The sequence below is a fragment of the Sapajus apella genome, unplaced genomic scaffold, assembly GCF_009761245.1.
Source record: "Sapajus apella isolate SASKATOON/1434 unplaced genomic scaffold, GSC_monkey_1.0 scaffold3, whole genome shotgun sequence".
Classification (NCBI taxonomy): Eukaryota; Metazoa; Chordata; class Mammalia; order Primates; family Cebidae; genus Sapajus; species Sapajus apella.
In genome coordinates this window covers 67,214,524-67,241,499 of record NW_022436943.1, presented here as the reverse complement: position 1 = coordinate 67,241,499, position 26,976 = coordinate 67,214,524, and the positions used below count along the sequence as shown (strand labels likewise).

At 46.7% G+C, this 26,976-nt stretch overlaps 1 protein-coding gene across 7 annotated transcripts; it reads left to right on the top strand.

The window, feature by feature from the left end:
- Window positions 1-2,107: 2,107 nt before the first annotated feature.
- On the top strand, window positions 2,108-21,437 carry ZNF34 (zinc finger protein 34). Of its 7 annotated transcripts, none has more exons than XM_032256734.1 (7): window positions 2,108-2,196; window positions 13,903-13,951; window positions 14,516-14,616; window positions 15,126-15,211; window positions 15,485-15,611; window positions 16,077-16,196; window positions 19,070-20,576. In XM_032256734.1, exons 3-7 carry the CDS (start codon window positions 14,550-14,552, stop codon window positions 20,425-20,427), a joined length of 1,758 nt encoding a protein of 585 aa, XP_032112625.1. In that variant the 5' UTR covers window positions 2,108-2,196; window positions 13,903-13,951; window positions 14,516-14,549; the 3' UTR covers window positions 20,428-20,576. The 7 variants fall into 7 exon arrangements, with proteins under 7 accessions (XP_032112625.1, XP_032112673.1, XP_032112644.1 ...); XM_032256782.1 differs by having other exon boundaries at window positions 15,439-15,611; XM_032256753.1 differs by lacking the exon at window positions 14,516-14,616 and having other exon boundaries at window positions 19,070-21,437.
- Window positions 21,438-26,976: the final 5,539 nt, after the last annotated feature.

The following is a 26,976-nucleotide window of genomic DNA, read 5'->3' as shown; positions in this document are numbered from 1 at the left end:
TTGGATGTATGCGCTCATTTTACATATGAAGAAACTGAGAAATGGGAAACAATAGGACACAATTGTGAGCCTGGTGTTCTGGACCACACCCTCACTCTGCCAGCACCTAACCCAGGGTCTTTTGGTCACACCCTTCCCCTCCAAACTGGGTATAGCCCTGCTGATGTCAGTGTGTTTTTGCAAAGTCACTGCCAGGGATACCTGGCTTGCAGGTGTCTTTGCACGGGGAACTTGGGATGGGTCCTAGAGGAGCATGGGACAGACACCCTGTCCACATCCAGGAAGGCCATTCCTAGCCCAGCCTTTCATTCTGTTCTGCAGACCACTGGGAGCACCCTGTATGCATTCTCACCCTGCCATGGTGGGGAGTGGTTACTGACTGGAGAGTTCTGGTATTTTTTCCTGAGTGGGGCTTCATGCCTTCCCTCATTTTCCAGCCTGATAGTGAGGTTGAAGGTGGTGATTCTCAGTGTGGGGTCCCAGGTCCCTGCTGGGATTGCTGAACAAAGGGATGAATGCATGCAGTGCGTGTATGGGGATCCCAGACCACCCGAGAGTCCCTTCAGTCACCTACCTAGAGCCCTACACTGGACTGGAGCTGGCATCAGCTGTAGGACAGTTGGCTCCTTGAGTCCTGGAATGCCACAGCCTCACAGGGCATGTTGCCCCCTCTTCCCTGGGGCAGAGAAACTCACCAGGAACAGCCCCCAAACCTGCACCGATTACCTTGTTCTGAGCACATGGCCTTTCCCTGCTGGTATAATGGCACATACCTTCCATTTAGCTTTGGTGGTAAGTGAGGCTGAGGTGGCGATTCTGAGTGGAATCAGGTTGGAAGTATCAGGGAAGCCCCCATTGCAGTGGGAAGGCAAGTAAACTGGTTTCCATCACAAGGTAGAGTAGAGGGGCTTCCTGTTTGGCCATAGCACATGGCATCTTGTCCCTTAACCATGACCGAATGAGGGGTTCCCAGGACAGCATCAGGTGGAAGCTTATTAGCACTTTCACACAAGGAAGTTCACTACCGAATGCAGGAGCTGCAGATCACTGCCCCTAACAACACTCCGGAACGAACTGGAGTGGGCAGGATGAGGCACGGTGCTCTCCCTGTAGACTTGGTTGGAGAGGCAGGTGAGAACAGGACATCTTAGGCTTGTGTGGGTCACTCCTGGATGACAAGTCCTCACTGGCTTCGCGGTAGCTCCTAGCTGTCATGGTTCACCACCGTCTCTAGAGTGAACCTTTACCCCCCATTTCACGATCTTGCTTTCCTCATCCTGCTGGTATGGCCCCACCTGCCTTTGAGCGCCCACCACACCCAAGAAGCTGGGCTTGTTTTAGACAGGCTTTTGCTGTTGCCAGGCTGGTCTCAAGCCCCTGGTCTCATGTGGTCCTTCCATTTCAGCTTCCCCTGCCCCGCCGGTAGCTACGGCACATGGTTTTGATTCCCTGTCATTCTCGGGGCCGGCCCCAGGGTCCCAACTTATATGTCGAGAAACAATCCAGGAGGGTGGTGTTTCCTCCTGAAGGATGGAGAGGCATCTGGAAAGAGGGTTTAGGGAAAGCCCTAGATGCTTACCTTGGTCATAAGCGGCCACTGCTTTTCTGTTCCCTTCTGGGCAAAGTGGAAGCAGGCCTTGGCTGAGGGACCGGCCATCAGTGCAAGTTTGCTCCAGAAGCAGCTCAGGCACCCGAAAAACTCTACGGTGGACACTGGGCCCCATTTACAGGGGTTATGATTACGGGCAATGGGCTAAACCCAAGACAGCTTCTTGGCCAGTAAGCATCCTCTCGGCTCAAAGGAAGGGTGCAGTTCCCGTTCCTTTCTCTAAAGGGCCTACTTGTTTGCAGCGCCTTTCGTGCCTCATTAGAGAGACGTCTCAGAAAAAGGAAAAACTAATCTGTTTTCGACTTTGACCATCGCCCCAGTTCTGAGGCCGCCGGGCCGTGGCCTCGGACTGCCACCCGGTGGCAGCGTTTCCGCTTTATGGCTTCGCCTTTCGCCGGTCCCCGGAGACTTGCAGCGAGCCAGGAAGACGTGCAGCCGAGACGCGGAGTCCTAGCTTCCCAGAGCGGCCCGGGCGGCCCCTCAGACCCGGACCGTCTGCTGACGTCACTTCCGGACCGGTTCCGATTGGCGGGGCGGGAGGGCCGAACGGGCCAGGTTGGGCTGCCGAGCTGCTCGGCGGCGGTGAGGTGAGTGTGAGCCCGGCGGGGGCGGGGGCGCAGGGCGCAGACCCTCCCCTGCGCGCTGCCCCGTGCCCGGTCTCTCGCGGTGCTCCAGGCCGGGGTCGGTCCCGCCATCAGTGGCACTTCCTGTTTCAGGGACCCCCCCCCCCCCCCCCGGACAAGGCCCCGAGCACGGACTGCGCCTCGCCGCCCTTCCCCAGCCCTGGGGTCGCTCCTCACGGGGCTCCTTCAGCTCTCTAGCCCCTCACAGCTCCCAGCCCCACGCGGGGCCGCCTGGACCCCGGCCTCACAGGGCGGCTTCCGCGTCTCGGGGCGCTCCGGACCCCTTCCTCCCAGCGACCCGAGGCCTCCCAGCTCGGCTCCCTCCCACGCCCCTCTCCTGTCAACTTTTCAGGGGCGGGGCTCGCGCGTCTCTCGGTCCTCCCAGCGGTCTACGGACGCCGCCCCTTCCTTTAGCCGCCGAGCTCCTGCAGTGCTCCTCCCTCTGCCGGTGCTTCCCTCAACTCCACCCTCCTCGCTTCTGGCGCGCCAAGGGTGTTCTCGCCGCGCCAGGCAGCCAGATTTTTGTTTCTAATTTTTTCCTTCTTTTCCTTTCCTCTTTTTCCTTTCGTTTTTTTTCTTTTCTCTTTTTTTTTCTCCTGAGACCTAGTCTCCCTCTGTCGCCCAGGGTGGAGTACAGTGGCGCGATCTCAGCTCAATGCAACCTTCCGCCTCCCGGGTTCAAGCGATTCTCCTCGACCTCCCGAGTAGCTGGGATTACAGGCGCGTACCACCACACCCGGCCAATTATTGTATTTTTAGTGGATACAGTGTTTAACCATTTGGCCAGGCTGGTCTCAAACTCCGGACCTCAAGTGATCCGCCCTCCGCCTCAGAGTGCTGGGATTACAGGCGTGAGCCACCGTGCTTGGCCTTGTTTTCTTATATCTGCATACCTAATATTGTTTTCGTCTCTTTAAAATTTATGTATGTCTTAAATTGTGGATATTCTATATCTGACAGTTTTTCTCAGCCTTATAAGTGTGTTCTATCTCCATGACATTGATGTGGTTCATTACTTTGCACCATTGTGACTTTGCTGATGGACGATAAAGTTTTTTCTTCTACACCCAGGCACATGTTAACATTCTTGTGTTTCTTGTGTGCATCAGCAAGAGTCTCCCACTCTCAAACGATCTTCCTACCTTAGCCGACTGAGATTTTTCCTGGGAATACAGGCCCACACCACCATGTCTAGCTAATTTGTGTAGAGCTGGGGTTTCACTATGTTACCTAGACTGGTTTCCTACACCTAAGCTCAAGCAATCTGCCCATCTTGGCCTCCCAAAGCGTTTAGATTACAGGCATGAGCCACCATACCTGGCCTTTTTTCCTTTTTGATGGAATCAAACAATCTTTTTCTTTATAAACTTTTTTTTTTAGAAATTTTAAATTCTAGAATTCTGACATGGCTCTGAGACTTTTTTTTTTTTTTTTAACATTTAGGTCTTCAACCTGCCTGAAATATATTTGTGTATCATAGAAGGCAGGGAAATAATTTTGTTTTACAATGGAAAACCAGTTTTGTCAATACCATTTATTGTCCTTCTTCATTGTCATTAATATTGCAGGTATCTTAACATATGCATAGATGTCTTCCATTATCTTTCTTCTTGTACTTAAACTTCACTTTCCATTACCACAGCCTAAGTCTTGATATCTAGTAGGGCACACCCTTGCCTCCTTTGGCTGATTTTAGATCATTACTATTTCGTGTGATATTTGGAGTCATTTTGGTCATATATCATGTCCTGTTGAAGTGTTTATTATAATTGCACAGAATAAATTAACTTGGGGAGAATTGACATCTTTATATTATTGAGCCTCCTACTTAGAAATGTTGTCTGTTTCTCCATAGGTCTTTCTAAGGCCCTTCAATAGTTTTATAATGTCTATTACATACATACCTTTTTTTTAAGACTTTTAATGTACTGTATAGTTTTTGTAGCTATTGTGAATGGTCAGTTTTTGGTTGCTGATTGCTAACAAATAGGAGTGGTATTAATTATTCTGTATTGACCTTGTATATGGCAATGCTGTTGAATACTGTCATCCCAACAGTGGATTGATACTCTTGGATTTAGTGTAAAATATTTTTATCATTCTCAAAGAATGACAATTTTGTCTTTTTTCTTCTGATCCTTATAGCTTGTATTTCTTTTTCTGTGACTTACTGCGTTGGCTAGGATCTTGAATAGCAGCAGGGAAAGGGAGCATTCCTCTCTTGTCGCTGACTCTACTACAAGTGCTTCTAATGTGTCCTCTTAGTGTTGTGAACACAGACTTGAATGCATGGAACCCCAGAGTCCCTGGACCACACTCGGAGAACTATTTCTGTGCCTCCTGGGGTCAAGTGATCCTCCCACCCCAGCCTTCCAAGTAGCTGGGGCTACAGGCATGTGCCACCAAGGCCTGCTATATTTTGATATCTTTTTATAGAGATGGAGTCTCACTATATTGGCCAGGTGAAGCTTAAACTCCTGGGCTCAAGCAGTCTTCCTGTCTAGGCCTCCCAAAGTATGGGTAATACAGGCATGAGCCAACCATGCCTGGCCTTTTGTTCTTTTTTTAAAAAAAATCTATTTAAAATGATTGTTCAGGTTGTGCTAAATATACACTCCTTCCTTTTTTTGCTTCTTAGTACCATTTCCTTTTCTACCTTTCTATCTATTTTCTTTTTGTTGTTGTTATTTTTGAGATAGGATCTGGCTCTGGCTCTGTCACCCCAGCTGGAGTGCAATGGTATGATCTCGACTCACTACAGCCTCTGCTTCCTGGGTGCAAGCAATTCTCCCACTTCATCCTCTCAAGTAGCTGAGACTACAACTATGTGCCTGGCTAATTTTTGTATTTTTTGTAAAGATGGGGTTTTGCCATATTGCACAGTCTGGTCTTGAACTCCTGGGCTCAAGAGATCCACCCATTTTGGCCTTTCAGACTGCTGAGATTACAGGTGTGAGCCACTGTGCACAGCCCCTTTTCCATCTTTTTTCCTTCCATTTATTGGATTTGCCAGGTGTTTGTGTACTTTATTAGCATTTTCACAGAATTATTGTAGAGATTGTTTTCTGTTTCTTTAAATTGTGTTTTATTTTCTTTCATATTCTTTCTTTGAATTTCTTTTTTTTTTTTGAGACAAAGTCTCACACTGTCGCCCAGACCCAGACTGGAGTGCAGTTGTACAATCTCAACTCACTGCAACCTCTGCCTCCCTGATTCAAACAATCCTCCTGCCTCAGCCTCCCAGGTTGCTGGGATTACAGGTTCATGCGACCATGCCCGGCTAAGGTTTTTTTTTTGAGATGGTGTTTTGCTCTTGTTGCCCAGGCTGAAGCACAGTGTACGGAGCCAGATGTAGGGCTGAGTGCCCCACAGGGTCGTGGGGTGAGCCTTATGCTGTGCTGAGGCACAGGATCCGAGAAATAAAAAGACAGGACACAGAAGTACAAAGAAAATGCAGCTGGGCTCGGGGGTCCACGCCACCTATAAGCGGCGAGCGGCTGGCGAGACCCCGAATGTCCAGAAGCATGAGTATTTATTGTGTATAGGTTAGGGGGTAGGGCACTGAGTGAAATCATCTTTAAGGATATTGATAGGGTAGTGAGCAATAAAACATAGGGTCCACTGCCATTAGGTCACCTAGGCCAGGAGGTGGACAGCGTGCAGCAAGGGGCCTGTTCCCACGAAGGCAAGGGCCCGGTTCCCATGAAGGCAAGGGCTGTGTGCAGTAAGGGGTCCACCCCCATTAGGTATTAGGTCACTGAGGCTTGAAGGTGGGCCGTGCGAAGTGAAGATGGTGCAGTGTGCGATACTTCTATCTATGGGAAACTCTTTCTTTCTTTTTTTTTTTTTTTTGAGATGGAGTTTTGAGATGGAGTTTCGCTCTTGTTACCCAGGCTGGAGTGAAATGACGCAATCTCGGCTCACCGCAACCTCGCCTCCTGGGTTCAGGCAATTCTCCTGCTTCAGCCTCCTGAGTAGCTGGGATTACAGGCACGCGCCACTGTGCCCAGCTGATTTTTTTTTTTTTTTGTTTTTTTTTTTGAGACAGAGTTTCACTCTTGTTACCCAGGCTGGAGTGCAATGGCGCGATCTCGGCTCACCGCAACCTCCGCCTCCTGGGTTCAGGCAATTCTCCTGTCTCAGCCTCCTGAGTAGCTGGGATTACAGGCATGTGCCACCATGCCCAGCTAATTTTTTGTAGTTTTAGTAGAGACGGGGTTTTACTGTGTTGACCAGGATGGTCTCGATCTCTTGACCTCGTGATCCACCCGCCTCGGCCTCTCAAAGTGCTGGGATTACAGGCGTGAGCCACCACGCCTGGCCCAATTTTTTGTATTTTTAGTAGAGACTGGGTTTCACCATGTTGACCAGGATTGTCTCGATCTCTTGACCTCATGATCCACCCGCCTCGACCTCCCAAAGTGCTGGGATTACAGGCGTGAGCCACCGTGCCCAGCCCGGGAAACTACTTCTAAGAAGATTTATGGGAGAATGCTTTAAGTCACATAGCAGTGACAGAGCTGTCAAGGTTACCGCCACCTTCTGGCAGCTTCCAATGGATTTTATGGGGAGATGCTTTTCAAGCAGCACAGTAGCAAGAGCTGATAAAGTTCACAGTCACCAGGGTGGATTGCTGTTCTGCGGGCAAGCCTTTCACAAGAACTGGAGCAAGGTCCTACAACTCCTTTATCAGGAGGAGTGGCTCTCGCCCCAAGCCTGCCATACAGCGGGTATCTTTACGATGCTGAACGCTGCCGCCTGGGCCATGGATTCTTGTCCTAGTATAACTGTCTTTCCCTTAATTCATGCTCTGCGCTGTATCTGCTCTAGGCATTTCTCAGATTATAAGCTGCTTATTCCTTAATTCATGCTCTGTACTGTGTCCACTCTAGGCATTCCTCCGATTATGAACTAAGATATAATTATAGGTATACATGTAGGGAAATATTCTTTAGGACTATTATATGATTATATATAGAGGATTATATAAAGGGAGCCTTCAAGCCCTATTTCTATAAACTAATATATGATTATGTAAAGGAAATATAGAAGGAAATAGCTGAGTAGTAACACTATAAAGTGAGATATCCCTGAAGCCCTAACTGCGCCAGGGCTCTGCTTAGCTCTCATTCCTCGGTGCCTACATGGGGGGTTACCCACACACAGTGGCATGATCTCAGCTTACCGCAACGTCCACCTCCCAGGTTCAAGCGATTCTCCTGGCTTAGCTTCCCAAGTAGCTGGGATTACAGGCATGCACCACCGCGCCCAGCTAATTTTTTGTATTTTTAGTAAAGACAGGGTTTCTCCATGTTGATCAGGCTGGTTTCGAACTCCCTAGCTCAGGTGATCCGCCCACCTCGGCCTCCCAAAGTGCTGAGATTACAGGTGTGAGCTACCGCGCCCAGCCTTTTTTTAACTTTCATTTTATTTTATTGCATTTTAGGTTTTGGGGTACATGTGAAGAACATGCAAAATGTTGCATAGGTACACACATGGCAGTGTGATTTGCTGCCTTCCTCCCCATCACCTATATCTGGCATTTCTCCTCATGCTATCTCTCCCCAACTCCCCACCACCCCGCTGTCCCTCCGTTATTTCCCCCCGACAGACCGCAGTGTGTGATGCTCCCCTCCCTGTGTCCATGTATTCTCATTTTTCAATACCCACCTATGAGTGAGAACATGTGGTGTTTGATTTTCTGTTCTTGTGTCAGTTTTCTGAGAATGATGGTTTCCAGGTTCATCCATGTCCCCACAAAGGACACGGACTCATCATTCTTTATGACTGGATAGTATTCCATGGTGTATATGTGCCACATTTTCCCTGTCCAGCCTATCATCGATGGGCCTTTGGGTTGGTTCCAGGTCTTTGCTATTGTAAACAGTGCTGCAGTGAACATTTGTATGCATGTGTCCTTGTAGTAGAACGATTTGTGATCCTTTGGATATATACTCAGTAATGGGATTGCTGGGTCAAATGGAATGTCTATTTTTAGGTCCTTGAGGAATCGCCACACTGTCTTCCACAATGGTTGAACTAATTTACACTCCCAACAGTGCAAAATTGTTCCTATTTCTCCACATCCTCTCCAGCATCTGTTGTCTCCAGATTTTTTAAAGATTGCCATTGTAACTGGCATGAGATGGTATCTTGATGTAGTTTTGATTTGCATTCTCTAATGACCAGTGATGATGAGCATTTTTTCATATGTTTGTTGGCCTCATGTATGTCTTCTTTTGTAAAGTGTCTGTTCATATCTTTTGCCCACTTTTGAATGGGCTTGTTTGTTTTTTTCTTGTAAATATGTTTTAGTTCTTTTTTTTTTTTTTTTTTTTTTTTTTTTTTTTTGAGACGGAGTTTCGCTTTTGTTACCCAGGATGGAGTGCAATGGCGCGATCTCGGCTCACCGCAACCTCCGCCTCCTGGGTTCAGGCAATTCTGATGCCTCAGCCTCCTGAGTAGCTGGGATTACAGGCACGCACCACCATGCCCAGCTAATTTTTTGTATTTTTAGTAAAGACGGGGTTTCACCATATTGACCAGGATGGTCTCGATCTCTTGACCTCGTGATCCACCCGCCTCGGCCTCCCAAAGTGCTGGGATTACAGGCTTGAGCCACTGCGCCCGGCTATGTTTTAGTTCTTTGTAGATTCTGGATATTAGCCCTTTGTCAGATGGGTAGATTGCAAAATTTTTTTTCCATTCTGTTGGTTGCCGATTCACTCTAATGACTGTTTCTTTTGCTGTGCAGAAGCTGTGGAGTTTGATTAGGTCCCATTTGTCTATTTTGGCTTTTGTTGCCAATGCTTTTGGTGTTGGTGATGAAGTCCTTGCCTATGTCTATGTCCTGAATGGTTTTGCCTAGATTTTCTTCTGGAGTTTTTATGGTGTTAGGTCTTATGTTTAAGTCTTTAATCCATCTGGAGTTAATTTTAGTGTAAGGTGTCAGGAAGGGGTCCAGTTTCTGCTTTCTGCACATGGCTAACCAGTTTTCCCAACACCATTTATTAAGCAGAGAATCCTTTCCCCATTGCTTGTTTTTGTCAGCTTTGTCAAAGATCAGATGGTTGTAGATGTGTGGTGTTGCCTCCAAGGCCTCTGTTCTGTTCCATTGGTCTGTATCTCTGTTTTGGTACCAATACCATGCTGTTTTGATTACTGTGGCCTTTTAGTATAGTTTGAAGTCCGGTAGTGTGATGTCTCCAGTTTGGTTCTTTTTGCTTGGATTTGTCTTGGCTATGTGGGCTCTCTTTTGGTTCCATATGAAGTTTAAGGTGGTTTTTTCCAGTCCTGTGAAGAAGGTCATTGGTAGCTTGATGGGGATAGCATTGAATCTGTAAATTACTTTGGGCAGTATGGCCATTTTCACAATATTGATTCTTCCTAACCATGAACATGGAATGTTTCTCCATCTGTTTGTGTCCTCTCTCATTTCATTGAGCAGTGGTTTGTAGTTCTCCTTGAAGAGGTCCTTTACGTTCCTTGTTAGTTGTATTCCTAGGTATTTTATTCCCTTTGTAGCAATTGTGAATGGCTGTTCGTTCTTGATTTGGCTCTCTAGAAGTCTGTTATTGGTGTATAGGAATGCTTGTGATTTTTGCACATTGATTTTGTATCCTGAGATTTTGCTGAAATTGCTTATCAGTTTCAGGAGATTTTGGGCTGAGATGATGGGGTCTTCTAGATATACAATCATGTCGTCTGCAAATAGAGACAATTTGGCTTCCTCCTTTCCTATTTGAATACCCTTTATTTCTTTTTCTTGCCTGATTGCTCTGGCTAGAACTCCCAATACTATATTGAATAGGAGTGGTGAGAGAGGGCATCCTTGTCTAGTGCCATATTTCAGAGGGAATGCTTCCAGTTTTTGCCCATTCAGTATGATATTGGCTGTTGGTTTGTTGTAAATGGCTTTCATTATTTTGATATACGTTCCATCAAAACCTAGTTTATTGACGGTTTTTAGCATAAAGGGCTGTTGAATTTTTTCAAAGGTCTTCTCTGCATCAATTGAGATAATCATGTGATATTTGTCTTTGGTTCTGTTTATGTGGTGAATTACATTTATAGACTTGCGTATGTTGAACCAGCCTTGCATCCCCGGGATGAAGCCTACTTGATCATGGTGGAAAAGCTTTTTGATGTGCTGTTGCAGTCGGTTTGCCAGTATTTTATTGAAGATTTTTGCATCTATGTTCATCATGGATATTGGCCTGAAGTTTTCTTTTCTTGTTGAGTCTCTGCCGGGTTTTGGTATCAGGATGATGTTGGTCTCATAAAATGATTTGGGAAGGATTCCCTCTTTTTGGATTGTTTGGAATAGTTTCAGAAGGAATGGTACCAGCTCCTCTCTGTATGTCTGGTAGAATTTGGTTGTGAACCCATCTGGACCTGGGCTTTTTTTGGGTGGTAGGCTCTTAATTGCTGCCTCAACTTCTGCCCTTGTTATTGGTCTATTCAGGGTTTCGACTTCTTCCTGGTTTAGGCTTGGCAGGATGCAAGTGTCCAGGAATTTATCCATTTCTTCCAAGTTTACTGGTTTATGTGCATAGAGTTGTTTGTAATAATCTCTGATGATGGTGTGCATTTCTTTGGAATCTGTGGTGATATCCCCTTTATCGTTTTTTATTACATCTATTTGATTATTCTCTCTTTTCTTTTTTATTAATCTGGCTAGTGGTCTGTCTATTTTGTTGATCTTTTCGACAAACCAGCTCCTGGATTTATTGGGTTTTTTGAAGGGTTTTTTGTGTCTCTATTCCTTCAGTTCTGCTCTGATCTTAGTTATTTCTTGTCTTCTGCTAGGCTTTGAGTTTTTTTGATCTTGGTCCTTTAGCTCTTTCAATTTTGATGATAGGGTGTCGATTTTAGATCTTTCCTTGCTTCTCATGTGGGCATTTATTGCTATATATTTTCCTCTAGACACTGCTTTAAATTCTGGTATGTTGTGTCTTTGTTCTCATTGATTTCGAAGAACATCTTTATTTCTGCCTTCATTTATTGTTTATGCAGTCAACATTCAAGAGCCCGTTGTTCAGTTTACATGAAGCTGTGCGGTTCTGAGTTAGTTTCTGAATTCTGAGTTCTAACTTGATTGCACTGTGGTCTGAGAGACTGTTTGTTATGATTTCTGTTTTTTGCATTTGCTGAGGAGTGATTTACTTCCAATTATGTGGTCCCTTTTAAAGTAGGTGTGATGTGGTGCTGAGAAAAATGTATATTCTGTGGATTTGGGGTGGAGAGTTCTGTAAATGTCTATTAGGTTTGCTTGGTCCAGGTCCCTGTTAATTTTCTGTCTCGTTGACCTGTCCAATATTGACAATGGGGTGTTAAAGTCTCCCACTATTATTTTATTATTATTATTATTATTGAGATGGAGTCTTGCTCTTGTTCCTCAGGCTGGAGTGCAGTGGCACAATCTCAGCTCACTGCAGTCTCTGCCTCCTGGGTTCAAGCAATTCTCCTGCCCCAACCTCCCAAGTAGCTGAGATTACGGGCACCCGCCACCATGCCTGGCTAATTTTTGTATTTGTAGGAGAGACAGGGTTTCACCATGTTGGCCAGTATGGTCTCGAACTCCTGACCTCAAGTGATCCGCCCACCTGGTTCTCCCAAAGTGCTGGGATTGAGCCTCAGCCTGTGTCTGATTTCCTGTTGAATACTTAGATTATTTATTTCAGTCTTTCCTGTTAAAAATGAGTATATTAAGGATACACAATTTTCTTTAGGTAGGCTTGGTTCTATTTCTACTTTAATTTCCATTTCTATATTTTTTTGGAGAGAGGGTAACTTTTCATCTTATATTTCTTTTTTTTTTTTTTTTTTTTGAGACGGAGTTTTGCTCTTGTTACCCAGGCTGGAGTGCAATGGCGCAATCTCGGCTCACCGCAACCTCCGCCTCCTGGGTTCAGGCAATTCTCCTGCCTCAGCCTCCTGAGTAGCTGGGACTACAGGCACGCGCCACCATGCCCAGCTAATTTTTTGTGGTTTTAGTAGAGACGGGGTTCCACCATGTTGACCAGGATGGTCTCGATCTCTTGACCTCATGATCCACCCGCCTCGGCCTCCCAAAGTGCTGGGATTACAGGCTTGAGCCACCGTGCCCGGCCTTCTTATATTTCTAATATAACAACAATATGGGTAGAAATTGTTTTGCCAAATGATATATTCCTTTGGGATTTGTTGAAATTATCTCTCTTGCTTTTTGTTTTTGGTGATGTTCAGTATGTTGAAAATAACGTGTGTTCTCTATGTTTTAAGCGTGAGATTCTCTACTTGACCCACTTGTTTCTGAGGGGAGTGTGTTTAAAAATCTCATTCTAGAGGAGGATTTACCAGTTCTTCCTTGGTAGATCTATACCTGTTTATAATTATTACAGCTTTTTGGTGGACTTTTAGTAATATACAGTAGTTTTTTAATTCCGATTAGTAAATTTTGCTTTCAGTGCTGTTTTTGTTTTCTGTTTTGTTTGTTTTGAGATGGAGTCTCGCTCTCACCAGGCTGGAGTACAGTGGTGCCGTCTTGGCTCACTGCAGCCTCCGCCTGCCAGTTTCAAGCGATTCTCCTGCCTCAGCCTCCCGAGTAGCTGGGACTACAGGCATGCACCACTATGCCTGGCTAATTTGTTTGTTTGTTTGTTCGCTTGTTTGTTTTTTTGAGATGCAGTCTCACTCTGTTGCTCAGGCTGTAGTGCAGTGGCATGATTTGGGCTCACTGCAACCTCTGCCTCCCAAAGTGCTGGGATTACAGGCGTGAGCCACCTCGCCCAGCCTATTGTTTTGTATTTTTAGTAGAAACAGGCCATATAGAGACTGGCCATGTTGGCCAGAGTGGTCTTGAACTCCTGGCTTCAAGTGATCCACCCACCTCGGCCTACCAAAGTGCTGGGATTACAGGTGTGAGTCACCATGCCCGGCTTCAGTTCTGTTTTGATTGGTGTGAATATAGTTGAACCAGATGCACCAAGATATATTAAGTTCACAAACACCACATTACTGGGAAGAAGCCAACATCATAACTGATCTGTGGTGTAGAAAGTCAGGATAGAGGTTTACCTTTTCAGAGGTTGGGTTTGGAAGCTGTGACTGCAGGGACAGGAGGACGATCAGGACTAGGTCCTGCTCTTTCTTTTTTCCTTTTTTTTTTTTTTTTTTTTTTGAGATGGAGTCTTGCTCTATCACCCATGCTGGAGTGCAGTGGCACATTCTCTTGGTTTACTGCAACCTCCAGCTCCCGGGTTCAAGTGATTCTCCTGCCTCAGCCTCCCAAGTAGTTGGGATTACAAGTGCGCACCACCACGCCTGGCTAGTTTTTGTATTTTTGGTAGAGATAGGGTTTTGTCTTGTTGGCCATGCAGGTCTTGAAGTCTTGACCTCAAGTGATCTGGTCGCCTTGGCCTCCCAAAGTGCTGGGATTACAGGTGTGAGCCACCGTGCCCTGCCTGGTCCTATTCTTTCTTGACCCTGGTGCTAGTCCCGTGGGTTTGTGCAGTTTGTGATGGTCCACTGAACTGTGTATTCAGGATTTGTGAACTTTTTAAATATACATATACTTCAAGAAAAGCTTTAAAGATACAGAGAAGATATGTAGCTACCACAGCTTTATTTTAACTAGTGTTTGATCTAATATTTACTAATATTTAGCCTTTCTGTGTTATTTTATTTTAGGCCAAATAGGTGCATCATGTGTATCTAATCCAAGAGTCCTGTGCTTCTGGTAAGTGAGTCAATCTTATTTTATTTATTTATTTTGAGATAGGGTTTTGCTTAGACATGTAGAGGTTTTACTTTCTGCAGCAGGAGACCTTGGGCAACACCTGGCACAGGAGTGCTGGGCTGTCCTGGGCTTGCTCCCAGCTCTTAGGGCCACCATATTCCAGGCATGGGAAGTACTTGCTGCACATCTTGGTGCCCTGCTCTCTCTCTTTTTTTTTTTTTTTGGGATGGAGTCTCGCTCTGTCATCCAGGGTGGAGTGCAGTGGTGCAATCATAGCTCACTGCAGTCTCTACTTCCTGGGCCAAGTGATTCTCCCATCTCAGCCTCCCAAGTAACTGGGACTACAAGTGTGTGCCATCACAGCCAACTAATTTTTTTTTCATAACATTGAGGTCTCCCTATGTTGCCCAGGCTTATCTCAAATTCCTGGGCTCAAGCCGTCCTCCCACCTCAGCCTCCCAAAGTGCTAGGATTGCAGGTGTGAGCCACCAAGGCTGGCCCCTTCTGTTGTTTTTAATTTTCTTTTCTTCCTTAGCCCTTAACATTTTGTCTTCATTCTTCCAGGTAAGGTGAATGAGTATTGTCATTCTCCTCCTGAATGACACTGCTTAGCATGCCAGAGAGGAGGAGGGGGATAGACAGCCCAAGGGCAGCAGGCAATACAGGTGAGGCTGGAGGCTGGGCACTTTGGTGCACACCTGTAATTCCAGCACTTTGGGAGGCCAAGGCAAGAGGATTGTTTGAACTCAAGAGTTCAAGACCAACCTGGGCAAAATAGTGAAACCCATCTGTATAAAAAAATACAAAAATTAACTGGTTGTGGTGGTATGAGCCTTAGTCCTAGCTACTTAGGAGGCTGAGGTGAGAGAATTACTTGAATTCGGGAGATCAAGGCTGCAGTGATCACGCCACTGAGCTGAGATCACGCCACTGTCCTCCAGCCCAGGCAACTAAGAGAAACCCTGTCTCAAAAAAAAAAAAAAAGTAGGGCTGGAGAGGGCAGCCCCAGGCAAAGAGCAAAGTCTGTGCCTGAGTGTCCAGCAGTACCCCCACTGGGATGGGCAGGGGGTGAGCCAGTGAGGCAGGCAGGGCTGTTTATGGCAGCACCAAGTCACTTGACCTGTGGAAGAAGTGGCCAGACTGGGCCGCCACTTGTTCTGTTCTCTTCTCTCAGCACCTGAGTGCCCAGGTCTTGCCCACTGCCCTGGAAAGCCCAAGACTCAGGCAATGGCAGCCTTGTTCCTGTCTGCCCCACCCCAGGTGAGTATCTGTACTCCTGGGAGTTGTGAAGTCTTTACCCAGGGCTTTCCTGACAAACACTGTCAGGTATCTCTGGTTTGGGGTGCTGACAGGATGGTAGGGGTGGCCCTGGGGACCCCATGCAGCCACCTCTTGGGTTGTATTAGCTGGCTTAGTGGCAGATGGGTCAGGCTACCCACTGAGCTGCTGCCTTTAGCATGCTTTTGCTCCCCCACTTCCCCTACCAGCCCACTCTGGACCACACCTGGGCTGCAGCAGTCCCTGTCATTCCAGACTGAGGTGACCTTCGAGGACGTGGCTGTGCTCCTCTCCCGGGAGGAATGGGGCCGCCTGGGCCCTGCTCAAAGGGGCCTCTACAGGGATGTGATGCTGGAGACCTACGGGAACTTAGTCTCACTGGGTAAGGCCCTCACCAGGACTTGGCTCTGGGAACAGCCCTGGGGGCTAAGGAGGCTGGGCTGTGGGCCTCACCCCCTGGGTGCAGAGGTACGTAATGACCTTTATCCCAGGCAGGCATCTGATCTGAGAAGATGAGGGGAGACATGGTGCTGGGACCTTCCTGAGTCAGCTCTTCCCTTCCCTCTCGCTCCAGGTCCCAGGCAGACCCCTCCCTGGTGGGGTGGGGAGACTGGGGCATCAGAGTTGCACACTTCCTAGTAGAGGGAACCCCTGAGCTCTTGTTCCCCTCTGCTCAGACCTTTGTCTTCAGGACTGCCCCAGCCCAATCTCGGTGCCCTCCAGAGGGTGTCCAGGCTTCCATCACCCCTCTACCTGTGCCTCCCTTCCCCTGAAGCCCCAGGGTGAGACAGCACTAGGTGCTGCCCAGTGTCCTTGGTACCAACCCCAGGCCCTGTCTCCTTCCCAGGAGTAGGACCTGCAGGCCCCAAGCCTGGAGTGATCTCACAGTTGGAGCGAGGGGATGAGCCCTGGGTCCTGGATGTGCAGGGCACTTCTGGGAGAGAGTACCTGAGAGTCAACAGCCCAGGTGCGTGAGGGGATCTGCTCCCCAACTCAAGTTGCTGAACGAGCATTTGTTGGGGTCCAGGGTGTCTGGTTAATGACTCAGGAGTTTGTGGGGAAGATGCATTGGGGCTAGCACAGGAGGCCTGACAGTGGCTTCTGCTGAACCCCAGGTCACCTCTCAGTCTGGGTACCTTGTTGGGGAGATTCTTGAGCAGAATCTTCTAGGAAGGTGTGGCCAGGGCAGAATTTCTGTTGAAAATAGGAATGGGCATTCCAGGCAGGTCCCGGGTAGAGAGGAGTGAGTAGGTGCAGACCAGGAGTGCTATAAGGGGAGGTTAGGGTCTGCGGAATCCCACAGAACCTTTCCCTCCAGAACTTGTGCAAGACAATGAGAGCCTAGTGATAGAGACTATCACTTCATTCCCCTCTCTTCTAAATTAATACACTACGGAAAAGGGAGCGAATACACATCACCCTGAATCTCACTACCCAGACAGAGTTGTGTTCTAGTATATTTCTGTTATTCCTTTTCTAGCACTGGCCTTTCCACTGTTATGTAAGGACACTGCTTTTTTTTGGTTTTGTTTTTTTGAGACAGGGTTGCCTTCTGTCACCCAGGCTGGCTTGCAGGGGAGTGATCATGGTTCACTGCAGCCTTGACCTTTTGCACTCAAGTGATCCTCCCACCTCAGCCTCCCAAGTAGATGGGACCACAGGGATGTGTCACCACACCCGGCTAATTTTTTTATTTTTTGCAGACCCAAGGTTTCACTATGTTGCGCAAGCTGGTCTTGAACTCCTGGGCTCAAGCAATTCTCTCGCCTTGGCCTTCCAAAATTCTGGGATTACAGGTGTGAGCAACTGCACCTTGTCCAGACACTGTTGCTTTATTTTTTGGAGATGGAGTCTTGCAGTGTTGCTCAGGCTGGATTGCAGTGGCGCAATCTCAGCTCGCTGCAACCTCCATGTTCTGGGTTCAAACAATTCTCCTGCCTCAGCCTCCCAAGTAGCTGGGACTGCAGGCATTCTCCACCACGCCCAGCTAATTTTTGTATTTTTAATACAGATGAGGTTTCACTGTATTGCCCAGGCTGGTCTCAAACTCCTGGGCTCAAGCAATCCTTCCACCTTGGCCTCCCAAAGTGCTGGGATTACAGGCGTGAGCCACCACGCCCAGCTGACACTGCTTCTTAATAGGAATGACAGTGCGTTCTGCTATGCAGAAATGTACACAGAATGTGTTTCCATTTCTGTGCACATGAGTCTCTATTGCGTCTTCAGTGGAAGTGCTGGTCAGAAAATTGTTGTCTAATTTTACTCTGGATAGCTCTGATGGTCACCTTTTTGCATGTGTCTGATGATGTCCTAGGAAGGAACTGCTGGCTTAAAGGACTTCTTATTTTGTAAATTTGCTTATTTGGATGTAAATATCTATAGAAATAGGACAAACTAACTCAGTGAATTTTTACGAAAAAAATCATCTTTCAGATTAAAATACAGAATGTTTTCAGCTCCCCAGGAGCTTCCTGGTTTTCCTGTCATTTCCCACTGCTCCCCACAGGGGCCTTCTTTCTGTCTCCTGTTGCAAGAGGCCTCTTCACCCTTCAAATTTTTCTGTCTTGACTTTCACAGGGCATCTTTTGCTGAACATTATGTTTCATGGAGCAGCAGTGTGGTCTCTTTGGTTGCCATTGTTCTGTTATATGAACATACCACAATTTATGTTCCCTTCTACTTGTGGAGGACATTCAGTTGTCCCCAGTTTGGGATTGTAGAGGAAATGCTGTGGCCATTCCTGTGCATGCATCTCTCTGGTGCCCAGAATACATTTCTGGTGGATGTGTACCTGGGAGCAGAGTCGCTGGGTCAGCATGTCCATAGATTAGCTTTAGATGAGGTTGCCAAACCGTCCTCCAAAGCAGCAGCTCCAGCATCGGCTCCTGTAGCAGTATGTGAGCACTATGTGCTGCATATCTTGGCATGTATTGGTGTTCAGCACCTGTTCATGTGCAGTGCAGAGCCAAGCAAGGGGTGGAAGGATAGACCCCTTGGGACTGGGAAGGGAGCAGTGATGAAAGTGGCAGTCAGCCGGGCGTGGTGGCTCACGCCTGTAATCCCAGCACTTTGGGAGGCCAAGGCGGGCGGATCATGAAGTCAGGAGTTGAAGACCAGGGTGGCCAACTTGGTGAAACCCCGTCTCTACTAAAAATGCAAAAAATTAGCCTTGCGTGGTGGCGCGCGTCTGCAATCCCAGCTCCTTGGGAGGCTGAGGCAGGAGAATCACTTGGGAGGCGGAGGTTGCAGTGAGCTGAGATCATGCCACTGCACTCCAGCCTGGAGACAGAGCAAGACTCCGTCTCAAAAAAAAAAGAAAAGAAAGTGGCAGTCATGAGCTGCTTGCACCTGGAACTCACTGTGCTGGGCACTGGGCTGAGTGCTTCATGGTCAGTCTGTTGTGTTACTCTATTTCGTTCTCATGACAGTGCCATGTGGTTGCAGATGGAGAAACCAAGGCTCAGAAAGGTAGGTGAGCTGTAGCCTCAAGTGACTCAGCTGGCAAGTAGGGGCCAGGACCTGAGTGTGGCTGCTGGTGTCAGTCTCTGAGGGGCCATGTGGCAGGACCCCACTTGGGTACTTGTCACTCTCCCTTCTTAGGGAGTGGACACCCAGGAGAATTTTGTTGTGTGAGTGTCAAATCAAGGAAAAAAGGAGTAGATGTTTGAAGGGCTGTATGAATGTGACCCTGGGTAAGCTGTGTAAGGCTCTGAGCTACAGACTGTCATCTTTGCAAGGCTGTTGTGACTTTGGAGATGATCAGATGTGGCCAGCAACATCTCATACCTGCCTTGCAGAGTCAGAGCAGGTGACCCTTAGATGTTCTGCTTTTTGTTTCAGCTGTTGGGACCAGCACTGAATACAAGGAGTTGACTTCATGGGAGACATTTGACGAGGAAGAACTGGGCCAACTGAAGGGGATTTTCCCCCAGGGATCTGAGCCAGTAGATGCCTCTAATCATGCCAGGAAGCCAGAGGGGAACCTGGAAAAGCTGGTGGAGCAAACCAAGCCAATCACCCTGACCAAAGGGGAGAGCAGCAGAGAGTCTGGGGAAAGCCTCAGGTTGGTGTCAAGACCTGTTCCCGACCAGAGACCCCACAAATGTGATATATGTGAGCAAAGTTTTGAACAGAGATCATATCTCAACAACCATAAGCGTGTACACAGGTCAAAAAAAACAAATACAATTCGTGATTCTGGGGAAATCTTCAGTGCAAACTTAGTTGTTAAAGAAGATCAGAAAATTCCTACTGGGAAAAAATTGCATTATTGTAGTTACTGTGGGAAAACATTCAGGTACAGTGCCAACCTTGTCAAGCATCAGCGGCTTCACAGTGAAGAGAAGCCCTACAAATGTGATGAGTGTGGAAAAGCCTTCAGCCAGAGCTGTGAGTTCATCAATCACCGAAGGATGCACTCAGGAGAGATTCCCTACCGGTGCGATGAATGTGGGAAGACATTCAATCGGAGGCCCAACCTCATGAAGCATCAAAGGATTCACACTGGGGAGAAACCCTACAAGTGTGGTGAGTGTGGGAAACACTTCAGCGCCTACTCTTCCCTTATTTATCACCAGAGAATCCACACTGGAGAGAAACCCTATAAATGTAATGACTGCGGGAAAGCCTTCAGCGATGGCTCAATCCTCATCCGACATCGTCGGACTCACACTGGAGAGAAGCCATTTGAGTGTAAGGAATGTGGCAAAGGCTTTACACAAAGCTCTAACCTCATCCAACATCAGAGAATTCATACTGGAGAGAAACCCTATAAATGTAATGAATGTGAGAAAGCTTTCATTCAAAAAACCAAACTTGTTGAACATCAGAGAAGCCACACTGGAGAGAAGCCCTATGAATGTAATGACTGTGGAAAAGTTTTCAGCCAGAGCACACACCTCATCCAACATCAGAGAATCCACACAGGAGAGAAGCCCTACAAGTGCAGTGAGTGTGGGAAGGCCTTCCACAACAGTTCCAGACTCATTCACCACCAAAGGTCGCACCATGGAGAGAAACCTTACAAATGCAGTGATTGCAAGAAAGCCTTCAGCCAGAGTACTTACTTGATTCAGCACCGGAGGATCCACACCGGAGAGAAACCCTACAAGTGCAGTGAGTGTGGGAAGGCCTTCCGGCACAGTTCCAACATGTGTCAGCATCAGAGGATTCACCTCCGGGAGGACTTCTCCATGTAATCGGAGCAGTGTCTGAGGGCAGAGTCCAGTTGAGTACTTCCTGCATGCGCCCCCAGCACCTGACTCTGCCCTTTATTGATTATCCACACAATGTTTTCACAGGTAAAAGAGCATTTCTAATTAAAGAAACCCCTTTTCTTAAATCAAAAGCAGTGCATGTTCATTTTAGAGAAATTGAGAGAGAAAAGTAAGCAAAAAAGAAGCTCCTGTAATCTCTCCCACTTAGAAAAAATATTCATTGCTGCTGATTTAGAATGTTTTCTTTCAGACATACTGGAGAGCATTTAAAAAATACTGTAATGCTTGTCACGCTATTTTCTCAATATCAGAAAATTCACACTGAAGATAACACCACATATTGGAACATTTTTACATGTTGTAAATTTAAAAACTTACCAGCCTGGCATGGTGGCTCATGTCTGTAATCCCAGCATTTTGGGAGGCTAAGTTGGGTGGATCACTTGAGGTCAGGAGTTTGAGACCAGCCTGGTCAATATGGTGAAACCCTGCCTCTACTAAAAATACAAAAACCAGCCGGGTGTGGTGGCGGGCACCTGTAATCCTAGCTACTCAGGGGGCTAAGGTAGGAAAATTGCTTGAACCTGGGAGGGAGAGGTTGCAGTGAGTCAAGATTGTGTCACTGCACTCCAGCCTGGGTGATAGAGCGAAACACTGTCTTAAAAAATAAATAAATAAAACAATCATATCATTTATACTTGTTATGTTAATAGAGTTGAAGTTGCCTTTTTTATTGTGGTGAAACAATGTGAAATTTACAATTTTAACCATTTTTAAGTGTACAATTCAGAGGCATTAAGTACAATCATGGTGTTGTGTAACCATCACCACGATGTATTTCCAGAACTGTTTTATTATTCCGAACAGAAACTGTATCTGTGAAACAGTAACTCTATTTCCCCCTTCTCCCCGCTGCTGGTAAACGCAATTCTATTTTCTGTCTCTTTGAATTTGTCTATTTTAGGAGCATAAATATGTGTGGAATCATGTAATCTGTGTCTCTTTCTATGTCTGGCTTAGTTAATTTAGCATAATCTTTTCAAGGTTTTTCCATGTTGTATCCTGTTTCAGAACTCCATTACTTTTTTTTTATTTTTTTATTTTTATTTTTTTTCTTGAGACTGGGTCTTACTCTGTTGCCCAGGCTGGAGTGCGATGGCGTGATCTTGGTTCTGCACCTTCACCCTCCCAGGTTCAAACAATTCTTTCACCTCACCCTCCCCAGTACCTGGGACCACAGGTGCACACCACCGCACCTGGCTGATTTTTTTTTTTTTTTTTGGAGACGGAGTTTTGCTCTTGTTGCCCAGGCTGGAGTGCAGTGGCACAGTCTTGGCTCACTGCAGCCTCCACCTTCTGTATTCAAGTGATTCTCCTGCCTCAGCCTCTCGAGTAGCTGGGATTACAGATGCCCTCCACCACACCTGGCTAATTTTTATATTTTTAGTAGAGACGAGGTTTCACTATGTCGACCAGGCTGGTCTCAATCTCCTGACCTCGGGTGATTCACCCGCCTCAGCCTTCCAAAGTGCTGAGATTAACAGGTGTGAGCTACTGCGCCCCGCCTAATATTTGTATTTTTTGGCAGAGTTGAGGTGAATTCACTGTATTGCTCCGGCTGGTCTCAAACTCCTGATCTCAAGTGATCCACCCACCTTGGCTTCCCAATGTGCTGAGATTGCAGGCGTGAGCCACTGTGCCTGGCCTCCATTACTTTTTACAACCAAGTAATATTCCATTGAGTGTATGTGGTACATTTTGTTTATCCATTTATTTGTTGTTGGACATTTGGGTGTTCCTACATTTTGCCTATTGTGAGTAATGCTGATATGAACATTGGTGTAAAAATATGTTTTTTGAATCTCTACTGTGTGAGTGAGTGTGTGAGCAACATGGCTGTTTATTCACCTGGGTGGAGGTGGGCTGAGGCCGAAAAGGGGTTGATCATTTCTTCCTCGTTCCGTGATCTTAAACAGCCATTTCAGGTTTCTAATTCCAGAAGCTCCTCCACAGGTGAAGTCTGGTTCATGGGGGTTGCCATGGGAGTCGCCATGCCATCCATGGAGCGATCAGACCTCCTGCAGCGCCTTCCTGGGACAGGGGCAGCTAACTCAGAGCAGGACACTCCCTTTCTGGGACAGCACCGCTCCGCCCCTCTCCACTCCTCTCCGCACCTGCCCAGCCCCTTGGGAAGGATGCTCCTCACTTTTAAGTACATTTAGCTATATACCTAGGAGTGAAATGGCTGAATCATATGGTAATTTAGTGTTTTGGCCGGGCGTGGTAGCACTTTGGGAGGTTGAGATGGGTGAATCATTTGAGGCCAGGAGTTCGAGAACAGCCTGGCCAACGTGGTAAAATCTATCTCTACCAAAAATAGGAAAATTAGACAGGTATGGTGGTGCATGCCTGTAATCCCAGCTAATCAGGAGGCTGAGGCAGCAGAACAGCTTGAACCTGGGAGGTGGAGGTTGCAGTGAACCAAGATTGCACTGCTGCACTCCAGCCTGGGTGACAGTGACATTCCATCTCAAAAAAAAAAGAAGGCTGGGCGCAGTGGCTCACGCCTGTAATCCCAGCAGTTTGGGAGGCTGAGGCAGGTGGATCACGAGGTCAGGAGTTCAAGACCAGCCTGGCCAAGATATTGAAACCCCGTCTCTACTAAAGATACAAAAATTAGCTGGGTGCGGTGGCACGTGCCTGTAATCCCAGCTACTCAGGAGGCTGAGGCAAGAGAATTGCTTGAACCTGGGAGGTGGAGGTTGCAGTGAGCCGAGATCACACCATTGCACTCCAGCCTGGGTGACAAGAGTGAGACTCCGTCTCAAAAAATAAAAAGTATGGTAATTATTTAACTTATTGAGAAATGGTCAAACTATTTTCCACAGTGGCAGTGCTGTTTTACCTTTCCACCAGCAAAGCACAAAGGTTCCAGTTTTTCTACATCCTTGCCAATTTGTTATCTTCTGCCTTTTGGATAATAGACATATTAAAGGGTGTGAAGTATTATCTCTTTGTGGTTTGGATTCGCATCTTGCTAATGTTGAGTGTCTTTTCAGTTGCTTAACCATTTGTATATTTTCTTTGCAGAAATCTCTATTCAAATTTGCCTTTTTTTTTTTTTTTTTTTTTTTTTTGAGGGGACGGAGTTTCGCGCTTGTTACCCAGGCTGGAGTGCAATGGCGCGATCTTGGCTCACCGCAACCTCCGCCTCCTGGGTTCAGGCAATTCTCCTGCCTCAGCCTCCTGAGTAGCTGGGATTACAGGCACGCGCCACCATGCCCAGCTAATTTTTTTGTATTTTTAGTAGAGACGGGGTTTCACCATATTGACCAGGATGGTCTCGATCTCTTGACCTCGTGATCCACCCGCCTCGGCCTCCCAAAGTGCTGGGATTACAGGCGTGAGCCACCGCGCCCGGCCTCAAGTTTGCCTATTTTTGAATTTGGCTGTTTGGTTTTGTTGAGTTTTAGGGGTTCTTTATGATTTTAGATATTAATTCCTTATTAGATATAAGATTTGCAAATATTTCCTTTCATTCTGTGGGTTGCCTTTTCTCTCTCTTGATAGTTTCCTTTGGTGCACAAAAGTTTTTATTTTATTTTATTTATTTATTTATTTATTTTTTTGAGACGGAGTTTCGCTCTTGTTACCCAGGCTGGAGTGCAATGGCGCGATCTCGGCTCACCGCAACCTCCGCCTCCCGGGTTCAGGCAATTCTCCTGCCCCAGCCTCCTGAGTCGCTGGGATTACAGGCACACGCCACCATGCCCAGCTAATTTTTTGTATTTTTAGTAGAGACGGGGTTTCACCATGTTGACCAGGATGGTCTCGATCTCTTGACCTCGTGATCCACCTGCCTCGGCCTCCCACAGTGCTGGGATTACAGGCTTGAGCCACCGTGCCCAGCCAAAAGTTTTTATTTTGATAAAGTTTAATTCATTTATTTTTTTTCCTTTGTTGCTTTTGCTTTGGGTGTCATATGCAAAAAGTCATTGCCAAGTCCAAAGTCATGAAGTTTTTCCATTATATTTTCTTCAAAGAGTTTTACAGTTTTTGTTTGTTTATTTGTTTTGATTTGGTGTTTGAGATGAAGTTTCATTCTCATCACCCAGGCTGGACTGCAATGCCATTATCTCAGCTCACTGCAACCTCCACTTCTTGGGTTCTCCTGTCTCAGCCTCCCAAGTAGCTGGTATTACAGGCGCCCACCACCAGGCCAAGCTAATTTTTGTATTTTTAATAGAGATGGGGTTTCACCATTTGGTCAGGCTGGTCTCGAACTTCTGACCTCAGGTGATCCACCTGCCTCAGCCTCCGAAAGTACTGGAATTACAGGCATGAGCCTCTGCACCTGGCCGTGTTTGGTTTGGTTTTGAGGCAGTTGCCTAGGCTGGAGTGCCGTGATGCTATCTCAGCTCACTACAACCTCTGCCTCCTGGGTTCAAGTGATTCTCCTATCTCAGCCCCCCAAGTAACTGGGATTATAGGTGTGGACCACCACACCTAGCTAATTTTTGTATTTTCAGTAGAGGCAGGGTTTCGCCATGTTGGCCAGACTGGTCTCAATCTCTTGACCTCATGATCCACCCGCCTCGGCCTCCCAAAGTGCTGGGATTACAGGCGTCAGCCACCGCACCTGACCATGCCCGGTTAATTTTTGTATTTTTAGTAAAGATGGGGCTTCACCACATTGGCCAGACTGCTCTCGAACTCCTGACTTTAAGTCATCTGCCTCCCTTGGCCTCCCAAAGTGCTGAGATTACAGGTGTGAGCCACTGCACCCGGCCAACCAGCAATATATTTTTTTTCTTTTTGAGACAGGGTGTCACTCTGTCACCTCAGCTGGAGTGCAGTGGCATGATCTCGCCTCACTGCAACCTCCACCTTCCGGGCTCAAGCGATCCTCCCACCGCAGCCTCCTGAGTAGCTAGGACCACAGGTGCATGCCAACATACCTGGGTATTTTTTGCTGTTGTTGTATTTTTAGTAGGGACAGGGTTTTGTCATGTTTCCCAGGGTGGTTTTAAACTCCTGGGCTCAAGTGATCTGCCCACCTCAGCCTCCCACAGTGCTGGGATTACAGGCGTGAGCTACTGTGCCCAGCCAGTTTCTATTGAATGGACTTTCCTTTTCCAATTGAATGATGTATTAGTCAGCTTGGGCTGTTATAACAAAATACTACAGACTGGGTGGCTTGGCATAAGCAACAGAAATTTATTTCTCAGTTCTGGAGGCTAGGAAGTCTAAGGTAAGGTGCCAGCCTATTCAGTTCCCAGTGAGAGTTCTCTTCCTGGCTTGCAGATGGCCACCTTCTTGCTGTGGTGTTCTTCTTCTTCTTCTTCTTTTTTTTTTTTTTAATTTTTTTTTCTTTTTTTTTCTTGCTGTGTTCTTAATGGTAGGGAGAGACAGATCTCTGGTATCTCTTCCTCTTTTAGGGGCACCAGCCTTATTGCATTAGGGCCCCACCCTTATGGTCTCATTTAACCTATATCACCTTCTCATAGCCACTCTCCAAATATAGTCACATTGGGGGTTGGGGCTTCAACATACAAATTTTGGTGGGACACAAACGTGACAAAGGGTTTAGGCATCCTTGCTGAAAATCGATGATATACACAAGGGGTTATTTCTGGACTCTCTATTGTGTTACGTTTTATTGCCTATCATGCCGGAATCACGTGTTTTTTTTTTTTTTTGTTTTTGTTTTTGTTTTTGTTTTTTTTTAATTATAGCTTTGTATTAAGTTTTGAAGTCAGGAAGTGTGAGTTCTCCAACTTTGTTCTTTTTCAAGATTGTTTCGGCTGTTTGGGGTCACTTGCCATTCCATATGAAGTTTGGTATAGGTCTTTCTTTTTTTCTTTTTCTTTTTCTTTGAAGCAGGATCTCACTCTGTTGCCCAGGCTAGAGTGCCATGGCACAAACTCAGCTCACTGCAGCCTCGACCTCATGGGCTCAAGTGACCCACCCTTCCACCTCAGCCTCCTGAGTATCTGGGACTACAGGTGTGTGGCACCATGCCCAGTTAAGAGTTTTTCTATATGTACAAAAAGCATCATTAAGATTCTGATAGGTATCCAATCTGTAGATCACTTTGAGTAGTATTGTCACCTTAACAATATTAAGTCTTCCAATCCATGAACAGGAGATGTATTTCCATTTATTTATGTATTATTTAGCTTTTTTCAGTGATCTGTAGTTTTTCAGTTTTTGAGGCTTTTGCCTCTTGGCTAGATTTATTCCTTAATATTTTATTCTTTTTAATGCTGTTGTGAATGGCATTGTTTTCTTTAATTTCTTTTGTTTTGTTTTTTTTTTTTTTCATTGAGATAGAGCCTTGCTCTGTCACACACTCTGGACTGCAGTTGCGTGATTGCGGCTCAATGCAACCTCTGCCTCCCAGGTTCAAGCGATTCTCTGCCTCAGCCTCCAAGGGAGCTGGGATTACAGGCTTACACCACCATGCCCAGCTAGTGTGTGTGTGTGTGTGTGTGTGTGTGTGTGTGTGTGTGTGTGTGTGTGTGTGTGTGT

Coding starts and splice junctions, on each gene's coding strand:
- ZNF34 (XM_032256734.1), top strand. CDS start 14,550: ATGACACTGCTTAGCATGCCAGAGAGGAGGAGGGGGATAGACAGCCCA. Junction 14,617..15,125: donor AAGGGCAGCAGGCAATACAG/GTGAGGCTGGAG, acceptor CTCTTCTCTCAG/CACCTGAGTGCCCAGGTCTT. Junction 15,612..16,076: donor CGGGAACTTAGTCTCACTGG/GTAAGGCCCTCA, acceptor TCTCCTTCCCAG/GAGTAGGACCTGCAGGCCCC.